Here is a 22912-nt window from a genome sequence, read left to right on the forward strand (position 1 = left end):
AGAGTTTTACATGTATTTTTTTTATTCCAACCACCATCTGCGTCCGTTTTAGTGGATCAACCGGGTATTCGAAATCTAGGGGGGTCGTTTGGTGATGGTTTTGCCTTTTTTTTGTTTTAGTTCATCCGATGGAGCATGGAGCTATCGTCACTGATGTATTTGTGTTTTTTTTTGGTTTGGATTTGTTTCTTCAATGGGGGGTTAGGGGATGATTTGAGATTTGCTGACGGGGATCTTCTAAGCCTGCGATATATAAAGATGTTGAGCGGGTCCGGCAAGTCAGTCTCAGCCAGTGTCGTCTCCAGTGCAGCACTCCAGAACAAGCGCGTGTTTTAAGTCTCGAAAGCGAAAGTTTGCAAACGGAAAGTGAACCATCGAGCAATTTTACTCATTTTATTGAAGCAAAGCGTTGAACAATAGTAGCAAAATGTTGAAATTGGTGAGTTATGTTGAAAATTAGTTATTAAGTTGTGGCTTATTGTGCTAGTGAAAAGTGTAGAAAAACCAACAAACGGACTTTAAATTATAAAAAAAATGAACTCAAGGATTTTAAGTGTGTTTTTCATAAACAATGAAAAATATGTTGCGCTGTATAAAAGTATGATGCACTATTTGCACACCAATGAATTGAGTCTACATAATGTGTTTGACTGTTAAGATACGGATTTTACCAACAAAGAAGGCATAGTTAAATTTATTTCGTATAAACAGAAATTTAAAAAATAGTGAACTTGTTTTGATAAAAGGAATAGTAAATAATACTCGTCTTCATAGCAGTTCCAATATAGATTTCAACCCCATTTGGAGCCCGTAAAAATGTTGAATTTAGATATCTTTACACAAATTGAAGTTTTACGATGGACTTTGTAGCACGTGACAAGCAGAAGTTGAACATTAACACATGGGGCTAAACATAATTCAATGTCGAGGAAGTAGAAGGCGTTGCTTGGTACCAGCCCAAAACTTTAGTTATCTTTCAAGTACATCGCGTGTACTAAATGTGGCAGTAACGAAACAGCATAGTGTGTACATCGTACTTATGCTCACTTTGGAGTAATTGAGTACCGCGTTCGTCCTTCGGTAGTGGCTCTTGACACCTCGAGCTAGTAACGTGACATCCAAAAAGGATCGAGGTCTTGCTTTTAACGACACGCGTAATCTTTACACGCATCTTCATTGCGCATTTACGTGGATTCGCATTAATCGCTTCCCTCTGTTGGCTCCGGTTTTCCCCTGCAGGTGATTACCCTGGCCGTGTGCGTTGTTGCCGTGGCTCTGGCTGCCCCCGCCGCCGACGACGCCTCGGCCAACATCCTGACGTACGACTCGCGCCTCGAACCGGACGGTGCCTACTCGTACAAGTACTCGACGAGCAACGGCATCCAGGCGGAGGAGAGCGGCATCGGCGGCCAGTCGGTGCAGGGTTCGGCCTCGTGGGTCGGCGACGACGGCGTTCCGATCGTGCTGACCTACACCGCCGACGAGAACGGCTTCCACCCGCAGGGCGTCCATCTGCCGACGCCGCCACCAATCCCGGACTACATCCTCCGGGCGCTCCGGTACATCGAGGCCAAGCAGGCGGAAAGGGCCGGAGGCAAGTGAGCGCGGCTCGCAACACTGCTCACTAGCTAGGTGACATTCCACCGGCGCATCCAAAGCTTTCTTCTTTCCCATCTTTGAGCCCACACCCCAACCCACAATCGCAGTTCGTCTCGAGTCCCGAGTCCGAAGAGGACGCCCATCAACGCACCATACTGGCCATCATTTTTAAACCTGATCATACTCCATGAACATATGTGTAAAAATATAAATACTCAAACATAAGTAGAAGTGCTTTTGATACCTACCGAAAGAAACCAGAAGTATGTAAACGAATTTTAAAATAGGGATGAAAACACATATTTTATAAATGGTTGAAGTAAAAACGCATTGAACTAAACAGAGAACAGAAGAACATTTACTGAAATATCTATAAGTGAAACAAAATGCTGAGTTTCAAATAAAAGCTATTGATCATAGCTTGGAATTCGGGAATTTCTAATCGTCTTCCATTAGTTTTACACAGAAATACCATCTTATCAATGTTTTCACATAAACCAAAACCGAATCAATTTTCCAAAAGATTGGTTTTCCTTCGATGTCGTAAAAGATAACACCTCACTCTGGTTGACCGCGTCGAGCTTCCTCATCGGTCAATTTGGTAGCATATTTTATTTCCCTTTCAAAAGACTTCCGCCCGCCACCAATCGAGACGACGGGACCGATCTTGTTACCACGTTTCACGTCGATATTGATTTGAATCGGTTCCATTGAGCAGGAGCCAACGATTGGTGAGAAAAACACAACCAATTCCAAACGTGCCACCGAAGCCAACCGAAGCGGCCAACCCCTTGCGGTATCGAAAAGCGTTCGGTTGAGGAGAGTTTATCGTGAAACTCGATACCCGATGCGGATGGACGGATTGGCAGTTGATCCACCGATCGGTTCGACATATGAACATAATTTACCCGGGGGCGACACGAGCTTTGGGGGCTTCGAAACGCGGCGGGGTATCGCTGCATGTCGGCGGCAGCATTGCTAAACGACACCCCAGTGCAAGTGCCACCGTGGGTTCGTCGTCGGTTTGATGGGGCGTTTGATTGATCGTTGAAGTCTTTTAATGTGCGGCCCAGGTGTGAGCATGAGGTGGAAATTTTGAAAACGAACCAATGACAATGAAATCACCTCAATGCGAGCGAGATCCATGTTTGTCCATAATGGCCATTATTAAATCAAAGAAGCAGTTCTGCAGTAAAGGTAATCTTGTTCAATCACCTTCGGTTGTATATAAATAAACTTAATCTCACATCGAATGGAAGCAAATGAGAAATACAGGTTGACAACTATCAATTAAACGCCTAATCGTAACCTGACAGAATAAATTGATTTTGTTGTTTGATATCTTGTGTGCAACTCTTGTTTTCTTTTTCTCTTTCCACTAACACTTTCCTTACCGTCAGGATAATTAATGGAATGCTCGTGGCAAATCAATGCTGCAGTTTATTATTTTATAATACCTTCCCCTTGTGGGGTACGGTCGGTGCCAAACTTGCAACAAAAGTGGAAACAAAAAACCGCATCTGAAATCCGTAGTGGCGAAATGTCATAATCGAGCCAAACACTCCAATCGCTATCGAGCGTGCCTGGTGGATTTCGATGGTTTTAACGTAAGCGTGCTAATGGATGGCGTTTGCGTTCGATGGGCACCGTAAGAATGACGTTATGCACAAGCCAGGGATGAGGGAATGGTAGAAAATGTTTCAACAATACTAATATCAAAAAGAAATCCCGTGAGAAGCACTTGCTTCGATGGTGGGCTGCCCCTTGATTTCGCTGTTCTCTTGTTCGTCACGAACGTTGCGATAACTCAATTAAAAGAGTAAACGGTGGCGTACGGTGCCTAGTGGTTAATCTTTGAAAAATTAACTTCTTGATAAACTGCGGTAAACAAATGGGCCTGATGGGCCAGCGGGAAGACATATTGGGTGGCTCCATTTATATCGGGGTATCCAAACTAAACGAGCTTGATGATAAAGTTGCTGTTTCAACGAGTGCTACCATTTTCCGTTTTGCTGCAGATCCAACATGACGTGGGATAAAACGCTGGAAGCAACAGTTTGACCTTTGCTAATGGTTGATAGCACCATTTCAATAGAGACGTTCAAAATTGTTCGCCACCGGAAACCGTTAAATGACTTTTGAAAAAAGGCTCGTTTGATCACGGAATTTTGAATACGAGGTGATCACATTTAGATTGACAACGGAAATAGGAAATTAATCGAAAGTAATTAAAATCGGTTCAGGTTTGAATTCTTAGAGCTGGGTGTAGGGAGTAATGAAAGGATGACTTAATTATTTGTTTCTTAGTTTTAAAAGTTCGCTTAGCAAACTTGAGGTTGCACTATAGTAGCTGCATCTACAATCTGTATGGGAATAAATTTACTTGATTGCATGCTTACTTATACATACATATGTTATATCAAGTGAGAGATATTGTTCAATAGTTGGAAAGCAAACAAATCAATTGAATTGAAGAAGAAGAAATGGTAGATACGATGAAACAGAGAATTCTTGGTAAAATAAAACAGGCGTAGAATGTATAGCTAAAACCTTAGTATTTCTCTACAAATAAAAGGTTTGTATCTACTGCGTAAGTAAAGTTACAGAAACCTCGGTCTGATTTTATCTTGCCCTTAAGAAAATGTTAGTGCTTAATACAAAACCCCACTTGAATTTTTATCGGATTTGTTCACGGTTATAGCTTTGTTTTTTCCAAAAATGAAGACTAAAATTGTTGAACGAGGTGTTCCTGTGATTCGTTGAAAACAACTCTAAATTTAAAAAAAATATGTATAAAAATGTTCAAAAAAGCTAAACAATAAAATAATAATAATTAAAAAATAATAAAAAGTTCATAAAATAAATCTATGAGTTTTAAAAACATGAAACCATTATTTTTAGGCATCCGGCTCTCACTTTTGGTTTCCTCCATCTGGCCCTTTTAGGAAATGTTAGCCAACCTTTGGTCTAAAGTTTTTAGGATATAAAATAAACTTTGATTAAATTAAAGATATAGTTTAAACCAGGTTTGAACTGCATGAATATTTAAGCTCCCACTGTGGAGTGTACTCCCGTACACACTTCTCACCACCACTCTCCCATCGTTCGTACCCCTCTTACCCATAAGCGACCAGCTCTTGCAATAACAGCCGAGTGCGTAGCGTACTCATGCATGTTTTCATTTCAGTAATTCCTCACTTTTTGTTGAAAAGTCTGCGCTAACCTGCGTTCGACCCTAACCCTGATGATCCGAACCCACAGAGTAGAATGCTCGATTTCTATCCGGAATATGGACTAAACCCCTTGACCCTTGGCCGCACTTAGAAACTCCTTTCGAACCTTTCGTGGAAAAGCCGTATCAAGGGAGGCTGGGTAGCCTTGCTGTTGAAGGTAGCTTGTCTGGGAATCTCAACGCTTCCACCCTCCTCCCCGTTTTCCTCTTCCTTATCGTGCTGTATCCCTATCAGTGACCGTGGTGATACCAGATGGTGTTATCCTTCGTCCGTTCCGTCGTCGGCTTGGTGGTGGTTTCGGTCGTTCTTCGTTTCATCTCCGCAGGAGCGATGATCCATGATCCTTCAAGCAGGAAGCCTAATGACCTCCCAGATCTTTCAAATGGCGCAAATCTCCTGGACAAGATTTTCTGCGCAGACCGGTTGCGAGCGAGCGCCCTGCCTCACATGACAAGTGTGGAAAAAACGAGGGCATGTGGATAGGACGTGTTGGGTCTCTTCGTCTTGGTCCAAGCAAACGGAATAGTTTGCTGTCCTTTTCACGGTTTCCCTGCCGACAGAAAACCGTACCCGGAAAGGACCTGAGTGACGAAGAAGTCCGTTACTTCATGCTAAAAGGTGAAAGCTTCAGGACTTTAAATAAGTTGACCACAGCCACATAAATACCAACCGTACTCGTCTTAAAAATTATGAACCATGAATTCGCCTTTGCACAAGTCAGTCGTGTGGTTGAATGGTACCGAAAATGGAGGTGCTCTCATGAATTCTAATCGTACAACTAATATTACGAAAATGATCAACGGTATCGCAAACGGTTAAACGGTTTATTCGTTTAAAACAGTCGACCGTTAATCGAGCAGTTAGTTACCGAGCGCCACCTACTTAAAAGCTTGTGTGATAAGCTTGCGCATTTGAATTTCAAAACAAAACGATTTCTTGTCCGGTAGCTACATCTAAATTGTTTTGATTTAGCAAAACTAATTGTTGAATTTCTAATTTGATTGCCCCAGATGCAACTTTCACACCAAAGAATGGATGGATGACTCCGTAAGTAAGTGAGTATTGCATGAGTTTGCTCGTGAACATTGCTGAAACGCTGGATTCACCCTTAAAATGACGGTTTCCTCCAAGAAAGGATCTGTTGATCTTCGGAATTTGTTGATTCATCCCAGCGCATATTTGGGACTATTTTGACGCGCAGAAGCATGTTTTTAAAATGTTCGTTTAAAGTGTTTTGATACCAATACACCTCGCTATTGGCGAATACAAGTAAAATTCAATATTTTTCTACAAATGATTGATATGTTAAAAAAGTCTGTTCCGAAAATTTTAGTTTTATATTAAATGAGTGTTGAAATTGGTGCACAAATATTAAAGTAACATTTATTTATGTGTTTTACACTCTTCCAACGTTTTGAAGCTACACTCACCGTTAAAAACGAAGGTGCTTTAGATGTATAAATACATGGGAGTCGCGGGTGACGTTTCTAAGTAGCTTATCCTCTTCCAGATGAATCCTACCGTTTGTTAAAATCTCGGGGAACGTCAATTGTTTTTTCAGCTTGTCGCACCAAGGGTGAGGCCGAACATGGTTCTAGTCGCGGATGGTTCAGAGTTTTACATGTATTTTTTTTATTCCAACCACCATTTGGATTTGTTTCTTCAATGGGGGGGGGGGGGGGGGTTTGGGGATGATTTGAGATTTTCGAGGATTTTTCTAAGCCTGCGATAAATAAAGATGTTGAGCGGGTCCAGCAAGTCAGTATCAGCCAGTGTCGTCTCCAGTGTAGCACTCCAGATTGTGTGTTGTTCTATTGTGTGTGTTGATCTATAGTAGCAAAATGTTCAAATTGGTGAGATAATGATGGTTATGTTGAAACTTGGTTATCAAGCAAATTATTATTTGGTTAATATCGGGTTCCACCTGCAGGTTATTGTCCTGTTCGTGTGCGCTGTTGCCGTTGCTGTGGCTGCCCCCGCCGCCGACGACGCCTCGACGCCGTACGAGTACTCGCCCATGTGGGGCGGCGAGAACGGCATCAAGCTGGTCTACATCGCCGACGAGAACGGCTTCAACCCGCAGGCCGATCATCTGCCGACGCCGCCACCAATCCCGGACTATGTGTTTAAGTCCGGATAAGTGATTCCGGCTCCCTTTAACAACCGCTGAAAGATAAGGAGGAGCTACTAGAGAAAGGAAAGCTGTTAAAATAGGTGCGGAAAGCGGGAGAAGAACCTTTTTGTTGCTAGCAAGGATCAAGAAACAAAAACTAAAATTTGGGTTTGTTTGCAAGATTTTCAAATTTACCGATCGCTCAGTAACATTGGACAAATAAAAAAATAAGTTGAAGTTCTTTGGAATACCTTCGGAAAGAAACCAAAAGTATATAAAACAAGCTGACCCAACGAGCTTCGCATCTTCCGATATCAATAATACGATAATATTGAAAAATAAAGCATTGGTACTCAAGGGAAACCCCATAGGGAAGGGTACATGAAGATTTCGACATAAAACTAAAACAGATAAATTTTTAAGTCGCGTTATATCAGGCAAATAAGTATAAAAATGTTTAAAAATTTTAACGATACAATTTCAAATATATTTTCTTTTACGAACTTTACTCCAGCAGTACATCTCTTATTTGATGATGTAGAGCTGGCATATGAATTTCAGTCAATAGATTGATACTCAAAAGCAAACACACATTTTAAAACGAACACCAATGCTTCATTGTAGATCATTCATTTTTCGATTGGAAATCTTCTTTTCAAAAGCTATGTGAAATATCTTCAACGATGCCATTTATATGCGTATCCCTTAATTGACGTGATTTGTTATGGCTGGCATATCGAAACGATCTTACTTTGAGTACGGATATATAGGTTCTTGCAGTTTGTTCTTCTAATCCAGTGGTCATCATGTTCCAGTAATTGTAACTGTAATGCTTCTCGAAAAGTTACACACACTCGCAGTGGATTGTGCAAATTTGTCCTAAGGCCAGATGAAAACACACCTGCATGCATGCAGGTCATAGACATGTCTATGTAGAAGACAGGTTTGCTTTTGCATAATCATTTCTCCGAAGATGCATTTAATGAATAATATCGAAGTAACTGCGAATAAAGCTAGGATATAGGAATCAAATCGCTAGTAGACAAAGTTCACCAATCTTGTTATTTGAGGTGTTTTTGCTTTCTATACTCCTGACTTAGAAGTTCTTGGTGCATTATTCAACCATTCGTCAAAGAAGCTGTGAACTGAAATAAAAAAAAAATAACCTTACACAATGTAGGAAAATATAATATGAAGTTAGTGTTTTCAAAAAAAACACATGGGGAGCTTTTTGTGAATTCATTATAAAACATACTAACGAAGCGGGATTGTAGACTACCCATACACGGGAAACATAGGCCGTTTGTTTTGACAACTGGCTAAACAATACCCCGGCGGCCAAATTGTACAGTTCTCTAACATGCACCATACATGTTATATGCTTTAGATAAGAATTTTGTACTGAACAAGTTTGCAACAATATTTTTATTGTTTATCACAACACCAAGCTGCTAGTCAAGTAGGCAAGCTCTATGCAGCTTCTTCGATGCATATACCCGGTGTGATGCACATATCGGGAAACATGGTCATATTTTGTAAAAGAACTTTATGCTAAAGAAGTTAGCAACAATATTTTATGTTGTGCATTACAACACACAGCTTCTTTGATACACACACTTGGTGTGATACAAAAATCTGCACGCGGAAAACATAGGTCTGTCCGACAGCTGACTAAATAATACAATTTGGCCTCCGGGGTACAGTTTATTTGGCCGCCGAGGTATTGTGTGTGTCGAAGAAGCTGCGTGATAAACAAAATAAAATATTGTTGCAATCTTGTTCAGTAGAAAGTTCTTATACAAAACATGTATGGGGCGTAACAATACGGCAACGTATTAACTGTTCATTCATTCTTTTCCGCAGTGCTACTTAGCAATAACTGTTGAGTGACTAACAGAAAAAAGTTAGAAAATGACCAATCGCCGAGAATACGTCACTCACGGCTACTTTAGAAAGAGAAAGATAGGACACTCAGTTATTTAGGGTAGAAAAATTGCGAACTCGCTTAAGTATGTATAAAAAGAGAGTGACTTAGAAGGACACACAACGTAAGAAACCACCAACCAGTGAACATCGTAATCCAGAGAAAGCAGAAAAATAAACACCAGTTCATTTCAGAACTTCCACCCAGGAATTATTTTGTCTTCTTTGCCATTCAGCGCATCCGCTTCACTGCGTTTCGACGGTCACCCAAAAATAACAATAAACGGAGACATTTCAAATCAACGCATACCAGAAGGCTGATCCCGTACAAGGTTAATCACGGCGAAACATCTTGTTAGGAAGCAGATAAAAAATGAGATCAAAAAAACTAAAAGTATGTCCAGGTATAAGCTTGTAATAAAATCACCGTGGTAAAAATACACAACTGTATATATCTTTATGAGTTGTATAATCCTAGAAAATAAAATAAAATAGAACGGATAGGGCATTTGTGGAGCTCTCAGCACCTTGTACGTCTTTTTATCAGGTGCCCTAACAGAACACCTTGTAATTGTTCTAAGCGGTGCACGTTTAACAATTTTGGGCAAGTCCTTGAAATTAACGGTTCGATCCGGGATTCTAAAAGCACAAGCATTGAGCTTTTAGTTATGCGGTTTGCATATCTATCAGGCGTTACGCTTGATACATACATTATACTCAAAGGTTATCTTGCTTGGTGGAAGGGAGTTCAGCATCCTAACGGTTTTCTAAATCTCTAAAGAACCTTAAAAAACGCAATATAAATTCAGGAGTGTGCGTCGAACGAACCTTTCTTGTAGTTTAAATCATGGCTCATATTTCAAACATTTTATCGTTGCTAGAAGTTGGCTTAAGGAGCGAGTAATATTACAAACCAAAGGCAGAACTAGTCGTTTACGCTACCACCGAGCCGTTTCCTGCAATCCGTTCCAAAAACCGACCGGTTTCGAGGTGTTGGGTTTCTCCAACGGGGTGCTCTTGCGTGGACGATAAAGATGCAACACCGTGTCGTAGGAAGAAGAACCGATTGCTACACGGCCAGCGATTGCATCGCAGATGTTCGGACAAAAATATGAAATAATTGCAGAAGAAAAAGAGAGAAAAAGAGGGAGGAACAGAATTCAACCACCACACCGTGACGATGGCGATGGCGACGGGGCTGATCCAGGTCATCGTGACGATGACGCTGGGGGCGCATCATCCCAAAGCCCGCCGTCGTTTTCGGGGCGTCCATTTCATTTGCGTTTCTTTTTCCACCGGGTGCGGCGTCGTTGCTCTTCTTGCTGCGAAGATATTAAATGTCCAGCCGGGGCCGCAATAGCCGGCACGCAGCGACACACGCGAGCCGATTGCGCCAAAGGAACGGACCACGCAACGGATCGAAAACGGTACACGCGAACCGGCCCGGATCGAATGATGAAACGAAGCGGCGAACGATGACGTAGTCGGCGGCGAGAGAAGGCAAATAAAGCGTGCCGGTGGGACAAACAAACGCAGTAAGGAGATGAGCAATGGCATTGGGGCAATCACTTTCGCTTTCTGTTAATCGGTAAAAAATGGTTACCGCTGACGATAAAAATAGGTAGAAGATAAATACATTAGAACACACACGGCAAGGTGGATGACATTGAATGCACTTCGCACCAGAAGTAGGTCACATATCGTTTTGCAAAACCACCCTTGGATGACCCCGAAATCTGCACGGAACCCCCTTCTGAACCGGGGTGGATGTGTTTGCCACCCAGGCGGGAAATTACAAATGACTCAGCAGATGATGTCCTGAACGGGCTGGTCCAAATTATTCATCGTCAAGCGTCTCTCATCGGAGAGACAGAACCTATGACCGCATGCTAATGTGACCGTGTCATACATTGTTGCGGCAGCCCAACGAGCCCGATTGGATTAAGCCGGTATCGTTTGATTTCATCCACATCCAATCGACAGGCCAAGCGTCCTTCGATGGGCGCGAGAAGAAGAAGCGCAAGGCATGGAAGGGATGAAACGTAATTTGTACGGAACCGGTCCGGAGGGAGGAAATCGACGGTGGCGACACACCGGTGGCAGGACAATATGGTGCCAGTGCGCGACGCGATGGTTCGTAATTTGCTGTAATATTTTTTCAAACGACATCCAACGAACGTTCATCAACGGTTTGTGCCAACCGTTGTGGCGGCGTAGGTTCGAGCTGACGATTCGAAGACGGACGACCGCACGGACAAGGCAACCCTTCGGGGTTGGTTTTACCTACCCTCACACGAACGAAACAATTTGACCCACGGTGAACCCTAGACGGTGAGCTTTGGACGACACGTAAATCTCGGGCGCCCACGTGCTCCAGCTCAGCGTTGGGTCAGCGTAATCGAGCGAAGGACGTGCGCTTCGCTGGGCGTCGCTGGACCTAACCCTCGCAATCGGGACAACGGATTGAAGCGCGTTTATAGATTAACAGGTTGATAATAGGAGCGTGTTTGAAAGCGCGCGCTGAGGCAACTTTAAATGGACTCGGAAGGCTGAACAGAAATAGCCATCGTCTGTCAAACGAGAGCGTCGGGGTTTTCGTGTGCTTTTCTTTGCTTCGCTTCCTCCCGCTTCGGTTCGCTCACGGTCGGAAGAGAAATTCTGATGTAACGTTTCTGCCCGTCGGTAGCTTCCGCGTTCCGTGCTGAAAATATGCTTCGGTGAAATCGGCAAGCGAGTTCTTTGGTGGATATTTATAGATGGTAAATGACGAGAACCGAGTGGTTTAACCTTGAGTGTCAATGTTCTGATAGATATTGGAGGTGTTTTCTAATAATTCACATTCAGAAGTTGAATCACATTTTCAATTTTTTGATCTATGAAAGTCACGAAGGCGCTGCATAATGTACAGATAAAGTTCATCATGATCTGAATTTTTATTCCCTGACGAAAGAGGCTTTTAAGGGTTGTTTGAAATGATGTACCTCATATGACATCAAAAGCAATGGCAGCAAATGCATTACGCAAACAAACAGCGAAGTGGAGTGAAATATCAACGAAGAAGGCAATTGTTCTAGTTGTGTAATTCAAGTGTTTCTGATTGGTTATCACTTTTGTAATTTTTTCCTATTTTTAAAGGTATTCTGATTGATTTTAAATTTTTTGAATATTTTTAATACCTCGCTTACATTCCAATTTTGCATTCCAGTTTTTGATTTAATTCAAAATGCATGGTTGTTCAGTTTATATTTTTTCCGGTTCATTTTTTTTCTAGAATATTTTTTTCTATTGCTATCAAGATCTTTGCCCATATAATTTTATATGAATTTCAAAGAATTGAAATTTCAGATTTTTATAGTTTTCCTGTTAAACGCCGACATGAACTGTAATTGGAAAACAATTGGTTAAGTTTTTGGTTTGGTTTCGCAACTTACATACGCACATCGGATCGTCAAGTGTGGTATTTAATTTATTACTACCAATACTTAAAAGGATTTATTTGAAACGCTTGCTTTATGCCAAAAACGAAAAAGAAACTAGGTTGTTGGTAATTTTGCATAGTAATTCACACCGTGGACCATAAACAGTCGCTATACAAGGGTCTTATGGGTCATGTTTTTGGTAACCTCATGCCACGCGGTGACACTTTCTTTCGTCGGCGATCTCCACTTAGAAAAAGGTGTAAATATTTAATTACTCAGCACTATAGCCTCCCCCTTTGCAGCACTTCATTTCCCGCGTCCTGCAGCACCTCCCGAGCTGCACCAGTATATTATACGTTAACAATTTTCTCATTTGCACCTAAGGGGATGCTCCGTGAGGTAGATGCCGGTGCTCAATTAGGCATAAATTAATACATCCATTTTCGGGTAAGCAGCAGAGTCCGGTACGGGTATGGCCGGTTGGGCAAACTGCAATCGCGCACGCACCCCGTAAACCCGCAGCCGACGGTAGCCAAAAGGTCAAACGAAATGATTTATGTTCCCGGGTGGGCGCAGGTTGTGTTTGACGCAACATCATTTCATAACGAGACATTTCATGAAGCACCGGACCTCGCCGGCTCCGGCTTTTCGGGTGCCCGCCAAAACGCGCCGATCGGATTGCGCGGATCAAACACGCATCATTCACCAATTTCCGCGTCGACCCTGAAACTGACAACAAATCATACGCGGAATTAGGTTGCCCGGGCAGCGTTCGGCCCTTTTGGAAGCAAGATTATTTTTTTCCGAGGGGTCGACGTTGTTGGACTGACACGCGAGGGATCATCGGCAAGCTGTGAGGTTTCGTCTTCAGCAACCCAGAGAAAAGAGAAGAAAGAAGAGTTTTCTCCGGTGTTTTTTCGGTCCCGCCGAATCTCGGTAGGTCAGTCGGATGTGGGGAATTATTCATGCGATGGTTCCAGTGTGCGAGAAAAAACAGCTCGAAATGGGCAGAGCGAAGTAAAACGGAGTCAAGTCTGAGCTCTGAGGTTTTTGCGTTTGCTTTTATTTGATATCCTCTTGTCAGACGCACAGTGGGCAGAACAGTGGACATAATGGTCTAGGTAGACAAATTTTCGATTATTATGAACCAACGATTATTATTGTGGTTAGACGAAATATAGGTAATATTATTCTAATGTAAATGAATTGTTTGTAATGTTAGTTTTCTTGTGGTATATGAAGCCATACATTATTAATTACATTATTTTCATTAAGCTATTTGTTATCTAAATTATTTAATTGAATTTTGAAAATTCAGCCATGTACGTAATTTTAATCGAAACAAAAATTGGTAAGTGATTTTGACCGATATCATGCCGAAGGGGTGTCGATGTTTAAAACCTGCCGAGTATCGCACCGTCCTCAGGCATGTCATTGGCCTCCTCCCAGCTGATGGATTTCAGCCCGAGCCCGGGAAATGGAGATGCCGAGGGATGGGACGATTGGCCAATATCGTCTCGCCCCGCGCTGAAGGGTTTCCAATGGCGTGTGGATTTTTTTTTTCGGTAGCAGCCAACCTCCAGCCAGACCGTAAGTTTGTGTGTTTATGTTCATTTGTTTCTCCATTGTCCGACGCCCGGTGACGCCCAGAAAACCGCCTGTCGTCCCGCGTGCTGAAGTCCGTACCAAAGGGTGCACCCTCGTTCGGTTTTGGTTTAGTGCCAAAATTTAATCCACAAACAATTCCAACCCCGAAACCCACTCGGCAAACGGACGGCCATGCACCGGAACGTGAGGCACAATGTTGGTAATGGCGCCCCGGCGTATGACGGCGAGCGTCTTCGGCCCGGGGGACGGTATTTAAATGTCAATTTTTGAAACCCCAAGGCCGGCCCGGCATGGCGTCAGTTGCGCCGGTTCTCCCGACCGGACAATGGCTGCGTGAGGTAAAATGGTCGGAGCGAATTGATTACGGACGCGATGCGCAATGTTACTGATGCTGCTGGTGCCTCCGAGGTTGATGTCCATCCCGACGGGAGCGAAAGGAGACAGTAGAACTCATAGTTGTGTAATTTTTCCACAAGTAAATGATTCTCCGAGTGAATTTTAAATTGCATTTTTTGGTGACCGAAAGAAAAGGAATCAATTCATATGAATTAAATATATACAAAAGTGTATAAAAAATGTGAAAAATATATTCTATCCTATTTTTTCTTAATTTTTATTTAACCAACGAAACTTACGCACCCCTGCTATCGTTATCTCACTATGCTGATGGTCTATCAACTTTAGACGGTAAGTGGTAAATCATTTAATTTGTTGGAGTATTTTGCCTCAAGACTAAACTAGATACTGACCAGTTTAAGGAATTTCATAAAAGTTTATCTACGGAGGAGAATATTGTCAACATTTAGCAAAATTTGAAGTTTCAACTGAATGCAACAACACCAACATTGTTTCAACAATATCAACTTGTCGAATTTGCGTTTGTAAAAAGTATCAAGACCTCTAAAAGTTCCTTCGCATTTAATATCTGTGCTAGTGATTCTGTCGTAAAAAGTTTATCACACCAATCTCTAGGTCACTGCGAAACCTTTTCCGACCGAGCTACAGCAAAACCCTCACGAAAAAGTGCGGGCCACCAAAAAGGAAACACAAAGAGATCCATCTTTCACTTGTCCATCTGCAAAATTTGAAGATCTCCACCCTGGACCGGAATAATAAGAGAAAGAAAGAGAGAGGGAGACCAGCAAAAACGCCTGCATCAATGCACGACCTGTTGCCCGTGCAGGGAAAATGTCAAAACGCTTCAGCGCACTCGAGATCCATCCAAAACGATCGATTTCGTCGATATCTTCGGCAGCGGCGTGACCTTTCCGACGCCAGCGATCCGAGACGGCCCCAAAACAGAAAACAGAACCCCCGAAATATTCATCAATTATCCTGCCCCGCACACCCGACCCCCCTTCTGCCTTTTCTCCTCCCTTGCTCCCACTCAACCATCCTTCACCCGGTCCGGTTTAAGTTGCATGATTGCATTGACCTCTTGACAGAAGCCAATTTTCGTTCGCGGTACGCGTCTTCACGATGCATGTGACACGATGCGTTGATCATGATGATGATGAAGGTTCCCTTTCAGCGACGGCGCGGGGTCACCTGCAGGAGTGTTGATTTTATTTAATTTTCGATGCAACGATTACAGCCATCTATTTATCGCAGATTACTTTCATGAACATGACGTGATCGACAAAAGCGAAGTTTGCAATGCTGCCTACCAACCGAGACGGCGTGGTTGATGTTTGCTGTCCGGATAACTTTATCGCTTTTCAATATCGATTTAAATCATACTTTTCCTACGGCAACCATTTTTACCGTCGAATACGAGCGTTGCTAATTGACAATAATTACGGATGACAGTGAGCTACTTCTTGCTGTGCGAAAAGCTCGAATTGGGTCGACCACTGTGGGTCGTTACTGCCTAGTGCGTCCGACTTAATAGACTCTCTTTCGGGTTGTTTACTTCTCCTTAAGCGAAGCGCCCATTCCACAGCCAAAACAAAACAAAAAGAAAGGTCCAGTTCACGTAGCAAAAGTAGGACGAGTTCAAAAAAGGGTTCGTCGCTTAATTTTAGGATAACCGGCGTCGAAGTCTTTCGTTGACCTTTCCGACGAGATGCGCGCATTTTTGGATGAGTCAAGTTCGAATGTTAAGCGTGCACCGGTCGGTCGTGTCGGTGTGTTCGCTTTTTTGTTTTCCCTTGAAATTTGCAACAGCCGTGAAAAAGGGAAAAGTTTTGCACCTGCGGCAAACGCTCGTTTACATAACACCGAGCTGTAGTTTCTTCCATTAGCCAGCGTTAGCATTAGCATTTTAGCACACCACGCCGACGGTCGGTCGGTCAGTCGGTGTATAAAAAGAAAACCCCAAACCATCGTGACCTTGGGGTGCAAAAAATCACTCCCCGATCGGCAGCAATAACTCAGCGATGTGTTTGATTTTTGATAGTTTGATGGACGCGAGCCACGCAACCTGACGCCGGGGTGACAATCGCAAGAGCCGTACGCGATGAACGCCCATTTGGCCATTTTGGTCGGTACGCGAATATCAAGGTCGGTCGCTCGGAGATGGCGTTAAAGCTGGGTTTGATTTAAATCGCAATTAATTAGCACTATTGTGTCCGGGAGAGGTGTAGGTCAATGTGAAAAAAATCGTACGAAACATAGAAAAACATCTTGGAAGATGGCCTATCGTTAGCTATGGCGAAATGATCGATAGGAACAATTTGATGGAAACGGACAAAAACATGATTAACTAATGTTGGATTAAGTTTTGATGGTTCCTCAATGGTATAAACATGGTAAGTTGACATGTCGAAAATAGAGCATACATGCAGAATAAAATAATAACACACGCTACATTTTCAATTTACGAATACATTACTTTACAAAAGTGTGGCAAGATGCGCCGTTGGAGTAAAGTGCATCATTTTGTCTAAATTTATATTATTTAAAGTATTTGTGTTATTTAAAAAACTATTAATTAATACAATATGTTCAAATGCATGCTGCATGATGTGTGGATTTCACGACACCGAATTATTAGTTTTTTACAGAGAATACAGAGCAAACTACGCTAGGAGTCAAGTAAAATTTTTCAACAATAGTTTAAGATATAATAAATATGAAAATTAATATACCAATCAAGCAAACACTCATGAAGTTCCGCTATATACTATTTTACGAATTGGATTTATAATTCCTTACATTTTGTTTTTTGACAAACATAAAAACATTTTCATTTAGAGGAAATATGTACCGACTGATTTGGGGCAGAATTTACTGCTGTAAACAGTAAGTAAACCATTCAAGATTTTCAAATTAATTCTTCATTTCACTATTTCAGGTAAATTTATTGAAGCTTTTTAATGATAAATTATCAATCTTTCACATTGAAATGTATGATGTAAAATTAATTCCAACAAAACCAATTATTAACTTGAATTGGAAATCCATGAAATAAGTTTTTTTGATACTGCCAATCTTGTGTGGACTTGGTATATCAGAAAAAAATATCCAGTGTCGACAAACATTTTTAATTCAAATACGAGTGGTAAGAATTTTTTTTGATAATTTTTTTTTTTTGTAGAACAGTGGGTAGAGAATCGATCTGTGAAAATCTAGATTATTTTCCAGAAAGGATAGCTAGAAATAAAAGATTTCCGCAAAGGAGAGGATTTTGCCTCACGTGTAATCACCTTAAAATTTAAGGTGTACTAGACCCTCTTTTCATAAAAACTATTCCTTGGCGTCAGTTTTGATTCGTTTGTGGTAAAGAATGCATCCATAGTTATGAGTTCTAGGGACACACATTAACACCCAGGAATATCGCACTGACTTTCAGTTTCCTAGTTGTTTCTGTTGTTCGTTTCAATTCCAGCTCTTATGCAATTCCCGGCACTTCTTTTACACCTACTGCTTCTGCTGTTGCTGATGCTGCTTCAAATATTTGCCCATCGCATTGACAGCCACATCGGCCGCGGTTACATACCGGCGTGTAGAAAATGGACCCACCTTCCTCTCCACCTCTCACCATTCAAATCAAACGTCTCACCGCGAGATGAACCTCAAACCCGGTGACGAAACGAAGGCCCCCGAAGGTGGTTGCAGTGGGTGTGCGTGTGTGTGTGTGTGCGTGAAGAAATATTAAAATTTATTCGAAAATTATGATAAACACCCGCTCGTTTCGTTCGGTGGCAGCGCTTCACACGGAGGACACACGTTGGGTGATTTTAAAGGTAAATTTTCGTTTGCTGATGATGAATCCACCGAATTTGCGGGTTTTGGTGTTTTCTTCTTTGCTTTATCATTGTGCTGTGTGTTTCACGCACGCTATCGCCCCTGTCTTGTAAAGCTACAAAATAGCCGTTACAGCCGGACGGGCCATTTTTACATGACGCCTGCCGTGAGTGTGAGATGATGATGATGGCTCCGTTTGCTTTTGCTCGCTCGTTGACCGACGGCATTTAGCCGGTGACCTTCGGCGTTACATCGCGCCGCGTGTTTGATGGTTTTTTTTTTATTTTTATACACTTTTTCGGTGCTCGTTTTTAATTTTTAGTCGCTTCATCAGACAGCCTCGGCTCATCTTCTCATCTCGATCGCTCGCGGGATGAGAAAAAAAGGCTTTACAATAAAACTCCCTTCCAACAACCTGAGCCAACGCCCGTCGAAGATGATGAATTTCGGAATAATTTGCGAAAGTGTAAATTACCATACACTATCAGCGCCAGCACCAGGAAGCTAGAATAAATACAAACCTACGTGGCCAGACATTTGGCTTGTGGGAAACAATATTACTACCATGCCGGTTCCATGTTCCCACCGCGAAGCGGCTCGGTTCCTAGCGCATCGATGAGATTTTTATCACCCGTTACCCTTGAAGCGTTTGCCTAGATCCTGGCCCCCGGGTTTCGGCTTTGGATCGGCATTCCTAAACCGAAGCGCGGCGGCAACACCCGGCGGGCGGCCGTCGCAGGGAAAAACCTATCATATTGCTCACCAACCCATGTGGCCCAGTGCCGAGGACATGTGGTTTAGCATGGTTAAAACCGGCAGCAACCACAACGAAAACAGGCTCTCGAGAGGAAGAAGAATACAGTGAACGGCAAAACAGCGACGAGGAAAATATTTTTTTTATTTATGAAATGATTAACCAGCTTGACGGATGGAAATAAGATGCTAAGTTTAGCCTCGCCGTGATTTTGAGAGTCGCGGTTTTTTTCCTCTTTCGTTTGTTGATTGTTTTTTTCTAAACATTGTTATTTTTAACCATGCGTTATTTTTAAACTTTGCTAGTGTCATCGGCTTGGTTTTCGCTTTCGTTCGGAAGACGGACTGGCTCATCTTGTCCAGCGGGCTACACGTTTTGGGTGCGTCCGAATCGGTTCGATAATGGTTCGCATTAATTATTCATAGCTTCATCAAAGCGATATGTTTTATTCTGGTTTGTTCAAAAACGGCGGTACGTTTCGATCATTTGAATCATCGACGATAGATGGTTGCCTATTTCTCTCAATTTTTTTTCCCCACTGTCTTTTCGATCCCATCAGAACCGGAAATCAGATGGATGGTTTTTAATCACGCAGTTTATAATAAATGGAATGAAAAACCTAACTGCCCAATTGCCTCATCACTCACAATTGAAACTGCCGTCAAATTGTACCGCACCGATCGAAGCCACCGTTGCGCTCTGTGTGTGCGGTCGGCCACCATATTACCGGCCTGACATTGATCTTGATCTTCCGAACGGCCGGGCTCATCGATGGAAGCCAATCGCGGAATGGATTGTGAAAGTAAAAGGGCACCATCGACGTCGACCGGTCGGCGGTGGAAGCAGCTTCCAACGCGCGCGGGAGGAAGAAGCAGAGGGGGGAGGTAAAACTGTGACCAATTGCCGAAAACATCCTCATTAACCCTCAAACCATGCGCTCAAACAGCACCATCATTAACACCAAAGGCACCGGACGCTTTGGCATATGAAAATAATCCTCCTATTTGAACACCTGTCGTTGTCTGCCCGCGTTAGGTGTTTGTATGCCGGTGGGCAATTTTCGCACCACCAAACAAGAGCATCTGGTGACGCTGGGAGGAGATGCCGGAGAGGGGGGGGGGGGGGGGAGAGGTTTGGACTGCGACGGCTACCACTTAGCGCCATCCCCGCCATCGTTCGGAATGTTCGAAACGGTTCGAAAAACGGTTCCACAATTAAAGATGCGTTAAGAGAGCGGAAGAAAAAAAAAACAAGCTGATCAAGAGAGTTAGAGGCCTGTAGCGAAAGGCTGCTAAAATTACCACCGAAAGTTGCAGTGGGGACATCGCATAGATCGTAACTGCAGCGCATCTTTTGATTGACGATCGATCGAACCGCGATCGCATCTATTGGTCCGTCAAGGGTCTCTCAAGTGTAGCGGGTTCTCCTGAGGAACTGTGGATAGGGAGGACGGGGGGTCCGCGCAGGGATGCGTCATGGACGGTGTCCGAGGTCCAGCTGCATCCATCTGGGGCGAGTGAAGGCGTACTGCGCGATTTGAGCAGGAAAGAACGCCGATGAAAAAGCGAGACACCTACACCGCGTGAGTGAGCGGATCAAAATATATGCATCCAGCTTGAACCTCAACCACCGGCCGACAAGTCTCGCCGAGGAATGCGTACGGCCCAGCAAGACGAGATGCGCAAGACGCAAATGCTCCTCCGCGAGTGTGACGCTGAAGGTGGGAGTTCGAACGCGAACGATGGATGAGTAGAGATGCTTCCCAAGAGCTCTAGTTGTTCGCTCGCCGGAGTAGGGGAAAGGGAATGGCAGGGGTCACCCAGGGTAAGTGAGAGGGCACACGCACACTCGTCCGCGAGCCGAGACTGGAAAGGTTGCGGCTGAAGATGGTACCGCCGCGGTGATGATCGGTTTACGGATCCGGACCGAACAGCTTGGCAACAGCATTCTTCGGGTGAACAGATATCCCCTTCCACTGGCGGGGTGGGGTGAAGTGTGGTGTGGGGTTTTAGGCCACCACCGCAACAGCCACGGCCGGGGGTTGGAGGGGATGAGAAGGGGTCGATCTCTCGGGGAGCTCGGTGACGACGCCAGGAATCAGTTCGCGCCACAACGGATCGTGCCGTCCGGGCCACTATATAAGCGAGCCGACGAGCGATAATTGATATCAGTTCTCGCAGCTCAGCCTTTATCGCAACACTCAGCTTCTTCTCTAGCAGGCTTACGCAACGCTACCTAAAGTCGCCAAAATGTACAAGCTGGTGAGTGGTGGTTCCTTTCTCCGCAATGGGACCCGAGTGGAGTTTTGCCAAGGATTAGGAAAGTTGCCTTGTACAGAGCAACGTGTAGTGTCAGCAGCGAGTTCTAAACTCCTCCCAAGGTGTCTACAGAGCAGTGAATCAGGCCAAAACAAAATTGCCATCAGTGCTTCCATATCCCAGTGAAATTTAAACGTGCCCTGTGTGTAACTCGGTTGTGATGGGATTATTGTAGGAAGTCTCGGAATGAGTTCCGTTTGTGTGTTTGGTGGCAATACCTACTCCACTAATGGCACGTGCTCTAAAATCTGCCAAAAGTTGGAATGTTCTGTTGCTGGTTGTGTGTCTCATCCACGAAAACTGTTTCTTGTCTTATTTCTGCCACCAGCCGTAGATGGAAACAATGGAAGATTTTCTTTTTGAGGCAAATCCCATAATTTTGGGTAGTTTTGGTCACAAGGTTCCTCGGATAGTTATGACCAACTGCAAAGGAAGATTTATGGCGCATTCACCATGTTCAGCAGACGAAACAAAAGGAGTAGAAACTGGGTGTTGAACATACCATGGGAACGAGAGGTCCAATTTAAATCTGTTTGTTGCGTAGTTTTCCCAAATCATCCAATTTCGCATGGTATAGCGCCGTGTTATGCCTTTCATTTCTCATCAGAGACATCTGTTTGGTATCTTCTTTTTGAGGGATTCACGTCAATCATGGTCCATGTTTTTGTTTGTACTAAGAAAATCGCGTTCTCCATCTCTTACCACAACAGTTCGTCATCGCCGCCCTGGTTGCCGTCGCAGCCGCACAGAAACGTGAGGACGTCGAGGCTCAGGTGCTCGCCCAGGAGTCCGTCGTCAACCCGGACGGCTCGTACAACTACCGCTACGAGACGAGCAACGGCATCCAGGCGCAGGAGTCCGGCGTCGGTGGCCAGTCGGCCCAGGGCAGCTACTCGTACACCGGCGATGACGGTGCCCAGTACCAGGTGACGTACGTTGCCGACGAGAACGGATTCCAGCCGCAGGGTGCTCATCTGCCCGTCGACGGTCCGGCTCCCGAGCACGTCCTGAAGACGCTCGAGCAGATCCGCGCCAACCCGCCGCGTGACGACCCGAACTTCAGCCTGGACGCCCTCAACGCTGCCATCGCCCGACTGAGCGGCAAGAAATAAATCCTCCCCCCATCCAGAATCCCCTTCCTATCCCTCCTCCGCCTCCCGCGGGGAGAAGAGTGAGATGTAACGTTCGCCACCAAGTCACCATGTGTTCCAAGCCGCACGTTCCGGTCCGCGGGCGTTTGTGCGGGAGAGGAGCTAAGTCATTGTCAAGTAAGCTACAGCCGCTTGCTTGAGGCGGAAGGAAGGACGTCGAGTACTCGCGATACACAATACCTGACACATACTCCCAATGCCGCTTCCGAGTCGGTTCGCGGCCAACAGCCAACATGTATCACAATCTCTTATTCCATGGTTCCTTTCGGGGAATCCTTTCTTCCAATCTATTCTCTACCAACACGCACACGAAACACTCTTTTTCTGACACACACACGAAGACACTACCGCCTTCTTTCGCCCTATTACTCCCACACCGTTTCATACCTTTCCCGATCGAAACTCTATGTAAATAGCCAGTTTGATAGTTTGTAAATAAAACAACCTACAAAAAATTTAATCACTTTCAGTTTTGCTTCGTTCAGTTGGTTCATCCATTGAAGCGCCGTGCTCAAGGCGTCATCGAAAGATCTGTTGATTACCTCCGAAAAACCATCTCGCTAATTGAGGGCTCCAAAGTCACAACCATGGTCGCTTACTGGTGGC

General features: G+C 43.9%; 2 protein-coding genes across 2 annotated transcripts; both read left to right on the forward strand.

Annotated features, from left to right (window-relative positions):
- The first annotated feature begins 427 nt into the window (after nt 1–427).
- On the forward strand, nt 428–1602 carry LOC131266637 (endocuticle structural glycoprotein SgAbd-2-like). Its single transcript, XM_058269234.1, has 2 exons — nt 428–439; nt 1240–1602. The coding sequence occupies exons 1-2, from the start codon at nt 428–430 to the stop codon at nt 1600–1602; spliced, it is 375 nt and encodes a 124-aa protein (XP_058125217.1).
- A 19460-nt stretch (nt 1603–21062) lies between these two features.
- LOC131266633 (cuticle protein CP14.6-like) lies at nt 21063–22267 on the forward strand. Its single transcript, XM_058269231.1, has 2 exons — nt 21063–21098; nt 21866–22267. Exons 1-2 carry the CDS (start codon nt 21087–21089, stop codon nt 22265–22267), a joined length of 414 nt encoding a protein of 137 aa, XP_058125214.1. The 5' UTR covers nt 21063–21086.
- The last annotated feature ends 645 nt before the right edge of the window (nt 22268–22912 follow it).

Source organism: Anopheles coustani, chromosome 2, assembly GCF_943734705.1.
Source record: "Anopheles coustani chromosome 2, idAnoCousDA_361_x.2, whole genome shotgun sequence".
Taxonomy (NCBI): Eukaryota; Metazoa; Arthropoda; class Insecta; order Diptera; family Culicidae; genus Anopheles; species Anopheles coustani.